This window comes from Andrographis paniculata, unplaced genomic scaffold (assembly GCF_009805555.1).
Source record: "Andrographis paniculata isolate CXL003 unplaced genomic scaffold, ASM980555v1 Contig37END, whole genome shotgun sequence".
NCBI classification, from domain to species: domain Eukaryota; kingdom Viridiplantae; phylum Streptophyta; class Magnoliopsida; order Lamiales; family Acanthaceae; genus Andrographis; species Andrographis paniculata.
This window is the reverse complement of record NW_026137570.1, coordinates 3,526,694-3,541,076: the sequence shown is the minus strand read 5'-3', so window position 1 is coordinate 3,541,076 and position 14,383 is coordinate 3,526,694. Positions and strand designations below refer to the sequence as shown.

The 14,383-nt window shown below is 38.9% G+C and overlaps 1 protein-coding gene across 1 annotated transcript; it reads left to right on the top strand.

Moving 5' to 3' along the window:
• Positions 1-11,281: 11,281 nt before the first annotated feature.
• LOC127250470 (uncharacterized) lies at positions 11,282-12,374 on the top strand. The gene is made up of 2 exons (XM_051273773.1): positions 11,282-11,593; positions 11,940-12,374. Exons 1-2 carry the CDS (start codon positions 11,282-11,284, stop codon positions 12,372-12,374), a joined length of 747 nt encoding a protein of 248 aa, XP_051129730.1.
• Positions 12,375-14,383: the final 2,009 nt, after the last annotated feature.

Sequence of the window (14,383 nt, the reverse complement as noted above, 5' to 3'; positions counted from 1 at the left end):
GGCCTTAAAAAGTGAAAAAATGGCTTCAGAAGCGAAAAAATAGTCACCGGCGTGAAAGTCAATAAAAGTCAACGGTCAACGCAGAAAGTTAATGCACAAAAGTCAAAGTCAACCGAGCGCGGAAGACAAGCGACGGCCGTGCGGAAGACAAGCGACCGCTGCGCGGAAGACAAGCGACGGCTGCACGAAAGTGCGCAAGCGCGGAAGGCAAGCGAGCGCGGAAGGCGAACGACGACTGTATTTATGAGCGCGAAAGGCAAGCAAGCACGGAAGGCGAGCGGCAGCTGTATTTATGAGCACGGAAACAAGCGACGGCTGCACGGAAACTTTAGCATTGAAGTGAGCAAATCGATGTCGGCTGGCACGGAAATATGAGCGGAGCGGAAGGCCATGCGTGTAAGTGAGCGAAGCGGCGGCTGGTGCGGAATTTGAGCGTCAGCTGGCGCGGACTCCATGAGCGGCGGCTGCATTAATTCTCGTTGCAATCATTGCCTGTATTTACTGCTCTGCACCCCAAGCTCCTGCATTTATTTCTGCATTCTCCCAGCACCTATATTAAATTTCTACACTACTTTTTAGCCAAATTTTGGCTATTTTTGTGGAATTTTTATTCTAGAATCTTCTAGAAAATAGGTAGTTATTAGTAGTTATATTAGTATCTATTTTTAGAGGTAGTTATTTATGATTATTTTTAGAGGTAGTTAGTAGTTATTTTTAGAAGTAGTTATTTATGGGCGGTTGTAACCGCGAAGCTTCTAGAAGTTTTTTCCCCTATAAATATCCCCTCTAATTGTACCATGCGGATATATATACACCATAGATATACATATATACACCATAGATATACATATATACACCATAGATATACATATATACATCATATATACACAATAATAAAAATTCGATACACTCCATTTTCTCAATTTCTTTTCTTCCATATTTTTATCTAGTTCAATAATACGAGATTTTCGGTTTTGTGTCGCGAGCAAACTGATTTTCTCCTCCCCTTTTTCTTCCATATTTTTATCTAGTTTAATAATACGAGATTTTCGGTTTTGTGTCGCGAGCAAACTGATTTTCTCCTCCCCTTTTTCTTTTAATTCCATCATATTATTTTAGCTAGTAAAATCCTATCATATTTCTTCGCCTCACCTTCTCCCAAAAAATTTCATGTTCGATTTGAATTGTTCAAGTTGGATTTCGACAAGGTTGCGGAAGGGCGATAGAAGAATCGACTATTTCAGCCATGTTTCGTGCCAAAAGCATATTCCGGGTAGTTCAACGTAGCTAAGTACGCGGGAGCCTTGTCGACCTGCTTAGTTGCTGTTCTGAATTCGATTCTGATTAAAGAGAGGTATCAGAGGCGTAGAGCCACTAGCAGAACGGTTGGAAGAATAATTCATGGGGCATAGACGGTGGTCTATTGGGTCACATAAATCTCTAGTGACAGTAGAGTTTCTTGCTTATAATGTTCTTCGCCGGGTGTCGCTGAAGCCTCGTTGTAAATCCCCTACGGTCAAGTACCAACCGAGTCAAGAATCGGCTTAAGCAAGCAATTGCGATCACTCTTATTTCTCCGAGCCGCCCCGCAATTATACATATATTTTTCGCTATCACGCTATCGTCATCCCGCTCATTTCATCCATGGAAATCTAGCATTAAGGAACGCAAAAGTCAGACACAAACGCCTCGCTTCATCCCTTTCGAGATAAGTATATTTTATCGCTTTTTAGTTAGATTTTATTTCTGCAATTGATCTTTTCAGTTTCTTCGATTGCATTAACTCATTGCACTTTTTCTAATTAAATATAGGATATTCACATATTCCCTGAGTTCAACCCGGACACTCACCGGTTAAAGAGATTTTTTTATTTTTGACGAACTTTTTGGAGTTACTACATGAACATGCACGTGACAATTTTCATTTTATACATATATCATTTTTTGTATCTTAAAAGATATTTTAAAAACTCTCAAAAATCTTCGATCACTATGTGAGACATAGGAAGTTACACAACAAATCCTCCCTCTTCCCATAGTCTCACATTTTTCGACCATGTAAAAAAAAAAAAGGAACTATCTTCTCGATTTTCTGATTCTTCATAACATTGCTGCTCTCCACATTTGCTCGCAAGGTGCATCCATCTAGATAATAGATGTTGTTTTGTTTCTTCCTCCCTTTGATAATCAAGTTGTCATCCTTGTACACTTTGCATAGATTTTTAGTGCCAATATATCTATGCCTATGTGAAGCCAACTCGCCCAATGAAATAATATTAGCTCCAACAGTAGACACATACCTCACATTAAAAATTGTTTTGACATTATCATTGTGAAGCTTCAAGCGAACTCTTCCAATGCCTTCAATTCGTTGCTTCATCTTATTCCTAACATTGATATAGCCAAAATCTCCTTTGTATGAAAAATATCAAAGAAAGTTTGATCTTTACATATATGGACATCGGCAACAGAATCCATCACCCCATTAGAATTCTCAATAGGATTTGTATTTTAAAAAGTAAATCACTTTCATAATTGACCACGTTCGCAGAGTTCTCAACTTTCGACTTACCCTTCAAATTTCTCAGACATCCTAAGTCTTCTTTAAAAAGTCGACAGTAATTTTGAATGTGACCAAACTCTCCACAATAATGACACTCAGTAGAGCTGTAATCTCCCGGTGGAGATTTCGATCGTCCACCACGGTCACTCTTTATTTTTCTCCCTCTTTCAGAACCCCCCACAGGTAGTATTTGACTCACCTTTAAACTGTCTTCATTTCCCATTATCTTGTCATTCTCGTTCAAAATTTTTATCGTCCATTCAATTTCAATGTAGTTTTTCCAACCAATATTGACTGCACCAACGGCTTGTAGGATTTAGGCAATGAAGCTTACAAGAGCAACGTTTGCTCTTCCTCTTTAATTTCCTCTCCTACATTTAACCGTCAACATACTAGCTTATTAAGCTTGTTAGTATGGTCAATTATATTACCTCATTCCTCCATCTTCAAAGAGTATAGATCCATCTTCATAATCAGGCGGTTAGTCAACGTCTTTGTGGCAACTTTACTCTCCAAAGTATCCCACAACCTCTTCGGCGACGTTTCCTCAACATGGTAACCATTATCTGCGGGGTGAGTGCCAATTGAATTGCGCTAACAGCCTTTTTTCGAATCATACTCCAATTACCTTCTTTCATACCTTCTAGCTTTGCATCTTCTAAGGCAACATCAAGACCTTGCTGCACCAAATAGTCTTGAATTGTGCTTTGCCACATAGTAAACTCACTATTTCCATCAAAGAGCGGAACCTCATATTTCAAAGTAGTGGACATAGTGCTTAATAACTCTCCAATAAACAAGCAATTCTAACAACCAAATAAACCGGGGCTAAAAATTAAAACTAGGAACTCAAATCAGACAGAACCGACCTTTCTGGCAGAAATCTGGTGTGTTGCCGGAACCCGCTCCGGAACTGCATCCTGACTGCTGACGTGCCGTCAACTTATCTCGAAACACCTCTTGCTCATTCTCTTCTCCCTTTGCCATGTTCTCGCTAAAAAATGACCTCGCTCTAATACCACTTGTTAGGAACACACACAAAGGAAGATATAGAAAAACAAAATAACAAGACACGAGAATTTAACGTGGTTCGGTCTTACAACAGACCGACATCCACGATATCAAAATGGGATAATCCACTAAAATATTTATTACAATGTTTGCACGGAAAAAATTGTAAAATCCTCTTCATAACAACTCACCAAATCTCAATTTCTCTCTATCTAGTTACTAAAGAAAAAAGATTTGTTGTCGTATCTTAAAATAGGACCAAGGGGGTCAATTTATAGGAGTCAATGCCCCCGCCTTTTTATCACACTTTCTATGTGGGACATTGGAAGTTATACAACACTTGGCTTGCAAATGATCGGAGTAAATGAAAATTGAGAAGTAAATATTTCAATTTCTCTGTTTTTATTTCTCTCCTATATTCAGAGAAATTGAGAGAAATGATGTTATAGTATATATATTTTTATTTTTTATTCTTTTTTGTACTATTTAATTTTTATAATTATTTATATTATATTATTTTAGTTTTACAAAAATTATTTTTAATTTATCATTCAAGTATTTAATTTTTTACGATTTTTTTAAAAAAATTATGCTAAAATATGATCTTACAAAACTTCGTGCACGGGTGTTTGTGTTAATTAAGTGCTTCAAATTATTATTGTTATTAAATCAATAATATGTGCATATTATTAGGAGTTGCAACCGTTGGTTTAAAATTTGAATTTCTAATATTTAGTAATTATTGTATCAGATTTATTGTATCATATTTTCTAGCAGAAATAAAATATTCTCCTTTGTTCTTATTTCATTTCCTGTTCTGCTAACAAATTTGGTATCAGAGCAAATAAATTCCAGGTTTTTTGGTCCATATTCTCCGCAGCGAAGAAGAAAGTGAAGGCTTGTGTCGTATCTTCTTTTCAGAAGTAAAGTTTTTTGAAGTTTTTTGTTCGTCTGCAAAATGTCAAACGGAAGTTCTTCAATTCAACCATTAATTCCAATCTTCAAAGGAGATAAGTACCATCTTTGGAGTTTGAAAATGAAGACTTTATTCAAGTCTCAAGAATTGTGGGATTTGGTTGAAATTGGATTTGATGACCCAGACCCGGCTCCTGCAGCACCTGATCAACAATTGCGGAAAAATCGTAGAAAAGATGCAAAGGCATTGCTACTCATCCAATCGGCATTAGAGGATGACATTTTTCACCGTATTGCAGCTGCGAGAACATCCAAGATGGCATGGGATATTCTGAAGCAAGAATATTTGGGTGACGACAAAGTACTTATGATTAAATTGCAAACCCTTCGGCGTGATTTTGAAACACTGAGTATGAAGGAAAAAGAATATGTCCAAGAATATATGTCACGTGTTTCTGGTATCGTCAACCAGATCAAGTGTTATGGAGAATCTGGATCGGTCAGTGATTAGATTGTTGTCAGTAAGGTTCTCCGAAGTTTGTCCAAAATTTGATCACGTTGTTGTTGCAATTGAGGAAAGTAAGGACTTGTCAACGTATACACTTGATGAATTGATGAGAGTTCTCTGATGTCGCATAAAGCAAGATTGAACAGATTCTCTGAAAAATCAGAAGAAAAAACGTTTCAAATTAAGGGGGAGAGTTCAAAGGGAAAGTCTGAATTTTCTGTAAATCGTGGGCACGGCAGAGGTAGCTTTCGAGGACGAGGTCGTGGTGGAGGCAGGGGCAGGTCTTCTAAACGACACCAATTAAAAAATCATTATCAATGAAGATATTGTAACAAGTTAGGGCATAAGGAGGCTTGTTATTGGGCAAAGCAGAAGGATGAACAGAAGCAGACAAATTTTACCGAGCAAACCGAAGAAACAAGCAAATTATTTATGACACATTCATTGATGTGTGGTGATGAAAATAAAGATATTTGGTTTGTGGACAGTGGTTGCTCAAATCACATGTCGGGAAATAAATCTTTATTCAAAGATCTTGATGAAACACAAAAAGGAGAAGTTCGACTTGGTGATGGAAAGAAAATGAATATTGAAGGAAAAGGTACAATTATTGTGAAAACAATTCAAGGTGATTTTCGTCTTCACCATCATGTGCAATTTGTGCCTACATTAGCTCATAATTTGCTAAGTGTAGGAAAATTAATTTCAAGTGGCTATTCGGTTATGTTTGATGGCGAATCATGCATTATTTGTGAAAAAAATTCTTGTCAGACACTAGCGACTATCCGCATGACAAGAAGTCGAATGTTTCCATTGGATGTCTCTCGATCAATGGGCAAAGCTTTGGTTGTTAGGAGAAATGAAGAATCAAATATTTGGCAGTTACGTTATGGCCATCTACATGTAAATGGTTTGAAGTTGTTATGTCAAAAAGAAATGGTGGTTGGATTGCCAAATATTTCAGAGATTGATTTTTGTGAAGCATGTGTGTATGGAAAACAATCCAGAGGTTCATTTCATAGTGGACGATCTTGGAGATCTTCAAAGTTCTTGGAGCTTGTACATGCTGGTTTATGTGGGCCAATGCAAACAGAACCTCTTGGTGGAAGTCGATATTTTCTCCTGTTTATTGATGATTATAGTCGTATGACTTGGGTTTATTTCTTGAAACTCAAATCTGAAAGTTTCGATAACTTTAAAAAGTTCAAGGTTATGATGGAAAAGCAATGTTGAAAAAGTATTAAGGTGTTGCGCACTGACAGAGGCGGTGAGTTCTTGTCTAATGATTTTATCTCTTTCTGCGAAAATCATGGCATCCGTAGGGAACTTACAGCACCTTATAAACCGGAACAAAATGGTGTTGCTGAAAGAAAAAATAGAATAGTGGTGGAAATGGCGAGGAGTCTTTTAAAAGCTAAAGGACTTCCGAATTCTTTTTGGGGAGAAGCAGTGGCAACAGCCGTGTATTTATTAAATATATCTCCTACGAAGGCTGTTTTGAATAGAACACCATATGTAATTTGGAATGGTAGAAAACCCCGGGCGAGCCAGGGATCGAACCCGGGTCGCCCGTGTGACAGGCGGGAATACTCACCACTATACTACAACGGGAAGGATACAGAACTGTATGTATAGCTTGCGAAAGGACATAGCCCAAAGGTAAGAAACATGTTATGGAATAATTAGCATATTATCTTGACAGCGATTGAAGTTATTTATTTGATTGAAATTACAGTTCATGGTGTTCGCATGCTCTGATTCCAAAATATGCCCTTTCCATGTTCTCAACTTCAAACCAGAAGAGGCATTTATGGTCAAATATATTGCCAATGTGTTAGTTATCATTTTATCAAATAAATAATGACTTATTAATTAATTTACATTTCATTTTGGTGTCTAAAATTGAACAGTTCTCACAACTTCTGGCTCTATCTTTATATAATGACAAAAAATGCACCATTATTCGGCCACAGATCAGAACTGAGCCAAACAAGGTTTTGGCGCGGATTCTTCCATGCCAAACGTCACTTTTTCGGGTAGTGTTGTTACTCACTGTGGATTGCTGAATGTCTTTATATGCACGTCGTTGCGAGGTTGGGCTTTCGAATTTTTGTTTGTAATATTTGATATGTCTGTTGTGGATTGCTGAATATTTTCATTCTCATATTCTTGTTATGTTCTGGTTTGGTCATTTATATATTAGTACGAGATAGTTTTCAATTTCAATTTTGCTGTCTGATGCTTAGTGCATATATTGATACTTTCGTATTTGTGAAAATCAATTTCATATAGGTTTCTTATACGAATTTCGGGCACAGAAAAAATATCCTGAGAAATACTACCACATTCTATTTTCCGTAATAAAACTAAAAAATGGTCACTAATGAATTTTTTATGATGTGTATTGGTACAGCTTATTTGGCGAAAAAAATGTGTGTTTTTATTTATTTATTTTTGTGACGATCTAAGAGGTAATAAAATAGGTAACATAAAGATACTTCTGTTGGGGACTCCGTATATTAGGTAGGTGAGACGACGGTCATCCGTCTTCTAACATATGCAGGTCTGCTGGACAAAAAGGGTGAGCAAGTGCTTAGGGCCTCTGAATAATAGAGGACTTCTTAATTAAATTTAAAAATCTAATCTTATCTCTTCTTCTTCTTCTTTTTTTTTTTTTTCCTAATCATATTGCATTACATTTTTCAAATTCAATCATCGCCCACACCTCTAGTCTTTCACGTCTTTGCTCGCTGCGCCAAACCATCCGGATCAAAACCCACTTCTCTCTCTCTACTTTCTCTTTCACCTTCTCTCAGTATTTCTCACTATTCGAACCTTCAAATGAAGCGCGGTCAGTTCGATCTTCATTTTTTATTCTCCTGAGTCAACACAGTCATCATGACCGCTGTCTTCAACTATTTGTCTAGCTGACATCAATATCAGTAATATTATTTTAAAAGTACATTTAGTCGTGTGTGTCTATTAGGACCTAAAATTTATTTTTGCTCAGGGCCCGAAAAAGTTCGAGACGGCCCTGAACATAGGTATCGAGTTTGAGTCCCACCGGCCCATGCGGCATAATTCAGGTGCAAGTCTTGCATATCTCCTCTCGCACCTGAGGATCCTATTGGGGATTTCCATATGTTAGAAATGTAACACCTCCTATGTCTGTCCCAGGCAGGCAGCTACACCATATGTCTCTCCTGTTGGGGAAGAATTACCCCATCATTTCCAAAACCGCCACCCATTACTCACCCCTACAAGGTCAGGCTTCTCAATCCGGAAGAAGAAATATAACACTGGTCAAACTTACAGCCAAATCTACACCACAATATAGTCTTCCATCTATTTTTTTTACAGGAATAACTAAAATATTATAACTTGGGCCAATGAAAAACGATTTACACATTGCTGGAGTGCGAGGAAGGGAGAGTAGCTATACTTCAAACAAAATGAAATTAATTACAGAAACAACAACATGCTGTAGACTATACCCCTTTTGCCATTTTTTCGATCTGGTGCTGAAGTTGCCAGTGCCCTCCACGGAACGATGGAATTTGTAAGCAATCAGTCTAGTCGATCTTGATCCAAACAGGTGAAAACCATGTTCAGCGATGTACAGCCCAAAGCTCCACAAAAGTATTTTAATCCTGCCGCTGGTTGTATTCCCGAAGTGCAAGCAAAGCATGTCCATCTGCATTTCTGAAAATCCTGAGAGCTCCAGAAGACCCCGGATTTCCTTTGGACGCCCCATCAGTCCAAATAACCGTTTGAGATGGCCTCAGGGATTTAGGTTTGAGTTAAATTCCTAGGACAGCAGCAATGGCCAAGTCGCCTTCCCAGTGATGCTCATTAAGCTGCTCAGTTCGATTGATTTTAAATTCAATGGGACTAATTTGATTGTTTTTTCCATTTAATTTGTTTTTGTATTTTATCTCCAAAAAGTATTCCTACTCTTTGGATTGTTTCCCTCCGTCCAAATGAACCAAAAGATTAACAAATCAATAATTAAATATATGTTTATGTTGAAGGAATTTCCACAAGAAAGTTTCCAATAGTTTATGAAGATATGTGGGTGTTGTGTGTTAATGGGAAGAAGATGAAAAAGGTTTGAAAAGAACCTCCAAATCTGAGTAGCTTGCTCGCCGGTCAAGAATAGGTTCTCCATTGACTGTACACCCCTACAACATTGACACTTGGAAGCCGAGGAAAGTCCCCTTTTTGGAAGGATAGAGTCAAGAGGAATCCGAGAAAAGAGAAGACGCCACAAAAATATAGAAATCTTAGGAGTAATTAAGTGAGACCAGATTCTTTTGTATAAATGGCTTATGGCGTTGGCTGCCTTATGGTAGCACAAGCCGACCTAGTTGTGAAATGACATGTAGAAGATACCATTGTTCTATCTTTTATTTTTCATTATTGATTTTGCCACAGAAAATATTTATTTGTATTACTATATTTGTATTTGTTGTTTATACCTCGTGAAAACATTCGATGAAAAAAATCAAGCCAAAATGCACGTGGTACTAACATATACTATAACAAAATAAAGATTACCTGTTAGACATAAAATATGAAAATATAATAACAATTTTATTGAATTTAAAATATTGAAGTCAACGCGTACAAGACAAAATAGAAACATCTTTTGATAAGTTATGCATAAAAGTATAACGGAAAACTCATAAATAATGGTATAATAACTAAATTACATATGTTCAAATCTTCAACGTGTACATAAAATACACAAATTTGTGTTTCGGCATCATATGACATCATAAATTCTTGACAATTACTTTACTTTACCGCGATCACATGTGTCCTTAGATGTTTCATTGCGTTTTGGCATTAAAATCATTTTGAAATATAACAATTTTTTGATAAAATGCCAGTTGAATATGATGCAAACAAATAGAACTTCCATTTACATCAAATCACATTAATCAGAGTATGAAAAATAAAAAATCTCTTGACTTCTTGACTTTTGTCTTTCACATATAACGTGTATGCCTAGAGTGACTTGTCTTGTAAGATTTAGTTTCCAGGTTATAGGTTTGTCCCTAGTTTACCCAAAATATAATCGAAAAGTAGCAGCAAGACAATGGTAGAAACAATCTTTCTTTTAAATGACCAAAAAATCATCGATGATGATAAATTGCAGTGAAGACAAAATTATTATAAAAATACATACTCAGCTAGAGGTAAAAAGAAGTCATATATAAAACCTAAACCTGCAAATATAATTATCATACAAAGTGGTCAGAAACCTATCAAAGGAAATTAATAATATATATATATATATTTATATGGATATTTGATATTGAAGAGAGGAATAATTATGAGTTGTGAATAACCTTGTATTTGTCGACAGAAATATTGGCCAAACATTCTCCAGGAAATATATTCTGCAAGTGAAAGTAATACGAAACATCCATGAAATCAATCGCAAATATAATATGAAATGATCAGATCCAAAACAAAATTAGACTAAATATAATATTGAACAGAACAATCTGGATATGTAGGGTTCTTACGTCCATGTGTTTATTAAAATGCTTTGGCCTTTGCTTGGATTGCAGTGGCAGCCTCCCTCCTGTCATGGAAACAATATCGTCTCTCACCTCCTGCTTGCTGAGACCGACCATAATGCTCAGCTTCCTCTTCCCAGAATTGTCGCCGTATTTCTTCACTGGAGCTTCAATGGTGCCATTCTTTCGGATCAGTTCCCTGGGCCTCAGATTCCATGTCTTGAAGTCTTGGCCAGTAGTTTCGGTGGAGGCTTTGGGCTCGGCTTCATTTGGGATATTGGGAGAGATCTGATTAGGGTTTGAGAGGAGATCTGATTTGGCGTTGTTCATGGAGGGAAGTTTGAGTTTGATTTTGATTTTGGATCTTGAGGAGATGATTTCCCTCTTAAGTTGGGCTAATGTTTGATTTGGTCCTCCAGATTCAGATTCAGATTTGGGATCATGTGTGGTAGATTTCTGAGCATCCCCCAGGGAATCACCTGCATTAGAAGGAGATGCAGTGGTGGAATCGCGTTGAATCTGCGACAACTTCATTCTGCGGCGGAATTAAGAAAAGCGAGCAGCCCAGTTATATATGAAACTCAAGTGAGGAGAAGATCGATATATAGACAGAGAAAGAGACTGTGAGTCTGTGTACTTTCTGTTCTGTGTCTGCAGGGTTAGATAAGTCCTTTGGGATGGGTTGCTAGGGCCGAACAACACTTCGTATTGCACGGAGTTCCCGAGGAGATTAAGGTGAGTCTTGCGCGAGTCGCGATGGAAGATGTGGCGCTGCATTGGTCCCGTTGGCATATGATGAAGCATGCTTCTGCCTCCTGGATTGAATTCTCACAAGCATTGGTCACTAGGTTTGATGATCAATTCATGGGGAATCCGTATGAGAGGATGGTGACGTTAAGACAAACCGGCTCGGTTGATGAATATGTCAATTTATTCACTCAACTTGCTACTCAAGCTCAACCATTGACAGATGCGCAAGCCTTAGGATATTATATAGGGGGCTTGAAACAAATTATCAGATATAAGTTAAGGGTAGTGGAGCCTCCGGATTTCGAATCTGCAATCCGCGTAAGCAGAAGCATTGAATGGGAGTTGAAAAATGGATCTGCGGCAGAATTTTACCTGCGAAAAACCTCTTCGACACTACGAAATAACCTGGTTGGGTGAGCTGGAAGCACTATCTCCTCACACACAGCTGGAGGAGTAGAGAACCGCCATTCGACTAGCAGCAATATTGTGGGGGGGGGGGGGGCAACGATCAGTCACTTCAGCCCCTACCTCAAGGGGTAGCACAAGAAAATTAAGTCGCGACGAGTATCGTGAGTGTCAAGAGAAACGGCTTTGTTACAAGTGCAAACAACCCTATTGTCCACTCCATAAATGCGAAAGTAAATATCTTAATGTTGTGGTGAAGGATGATTTAGGCAACTGGGTTGCGGAGTTAAGAGAGATGAGAGAGGGCGAATTTACTGAGGAGGCAGAACCTACCATGGAAAGTGACCAACCACCCGAGGAGGAAACAACACAGGGGGCCCTTCCTTTATATGCCTTGGTTGGATTTTCGGGACCCCGAACCGTGCGTCTCTGTGGTAGTCTTTTTGGATTTAGCGTAACGGTACTAATCGACAGCGGTGCAAGCCATAATTTTATTTCCCAAAAATTGGTTCTACATGCCAAATTGAACGTAGACACCACACAGGAATTCAACGTGGTACTAGGCGATGGTCGCAAGGTTGCAAGTACGGGAGTATGCTCGAAATTGAGTATACAGATCGATGGAGCAGAAGTGCAGGCAGACTATCACGTATTTCCTCTTGGTGGGGTGGATATAATATTGGGTGTCGCATGACTCAGGACATTAGGAAAAATTCAGATGGATTGGGAAGCCTTGGAGATGCAGTTATACTCGGCGGGGCAGCAGGTGACCTTGCGCAGCGATCCAGGCTGTATCGGGGCCTAGAAACTATTCAGAACTTGCTGGATATTACAGAGGTGGAATTCAGCGCCTTACTTTTACGTTCAGACATTGAGAATTACCACAACAGCCCTGAGAACGGGCCTGCAATGCTGCCGGAAATTGTGCAGATTCTTGAGGAATTCCTGAGGTGTTTGCAGAACCGAATGAGTTGCCACCGACTCGTCATAGCGACCACCGCATTCCATTGAAACCTGGAGCAGTGCTGGCATCTGTACGCCCCTACAGGTACGGACAGATCCAAAAAGATGAGATTGAACGTTTGGTACACGATATGCTTGTTGCAGGAATCATCTGTCCCAGCACTAGCCCTTTTTCAAGCCCCGTTTTACTGGTCAAAAAGAAAGATGGGAGTTGGAGGTTTTGTGTTGACTACCGAGAGCTCAACAAATCCACCGTTGCTGACAAATACCCAATCCCGGTGATTCAGGAGATTTTAGATGAGCTTTCCGGTGCAACAATATTTTCTAAAATTGATCTTCGCTCAGGCTATCACCAAATTTGAGTGGCCCCGGAGGATGTGCATAAAACTGCGCGGGCATTATGAATTCTTAGTCATGCCATTTGGACTGACCAATGCTCCTGCCACCTTCCAGGCAACCATGAACGATCTCTTTCCACCTTATTTGTGTAAATATATTTTGGTATTCTTTGATGACATACTAATCTATTGCCCAGGTTTAGAGAAGCACTTGGAGCACTTAAATAAAACACTTCAGTTACCGCAAGAGAGTTGTTTTGTGGCAAATCGCAAGAAGTGCACATTTGGCAGCCTAAAGGTGGAATATTTGGGGCATATTATCTCTTCCAATGGAGTCTCCATGGACCCGGCTAAGATACAGGCTGTTCGGGACTGGGAAATTCCGCATTCGACTAAGGCCGTTCGTGGTTTTCTAGGGTTGTCTGGATATTATCGACGATTTGTGCAACACTATGGTAGCATCGCTCACCCATTGACTGATCTCCTGCGTAAGGAAGCTGTAGAAAGGAAGTTTTCGTGGCCACCATCAGCACAGGCTGCCTTCGATAAATTAAAGCAGGCCTTATCACAGCCCCTGTGCTTGCAATGCCGGATTTTAATAAATCATTCATCGTAGAGTGTGATGCCTCTGGCTCCGGCATAGGTGCGGTACTTATGCAAGAGCATAGGCCTATAGCTTATTTCAGTAAGGTGCTGGGAGATAGAGCTCGAGGGAAATCAGCCTATGAACGAGAATTGATGAGTTTAGTGCTTTCCATACAACATTGGCGCCCATATCTGATTGGCCACCATTTCATGGTGCATACTGTTGGGTATGATAGATAGTAGAAGAACTTGCAGAAGAAAATATTACGTGCTGTTTTTGGATAAGTTCTTTTTTCACTCACCATGAAGTAAGGATTACATCCATATGTATAACCAAGAGACTTTCTAGACAACTCCATAGGACTCTTGGTCTTCGTGCCATTACTTCAGGGTATAATTATTGGCAATTACTAGAACTTAAAGTTCATATTAACTATCCTGAAAGTTACAAATTATTGTTTCAACACCGTCTCTTAATTTGTAATTTTCAAATGTTGTTTGTGCTTCTCCATCTTCTCCGCACCAAGGGGTTTGGTGAGAATATCAGCCGGTTGCTCACTTGAATTGATGAATTCAATGTTTGTTTCCCCTTTCGCCACAAGGTCTCGAATGAAGTGATGACGTAGTTCAATGTGTTTTGAGCGAGCATGAAACACGGGATTCTTTGTTAGTGAAATAGCCGACTTGTTGTCACAGAAGATTGTCGTTGCACCTTTTTGCTTAAATTGCAAATCTTCCAGCATTCTCCTAAGCCACACTCCTTCACAAGCCGCTTCAGTAATAGCAGAGTACTCGGCTTCGGTAGATGATAGTGCTA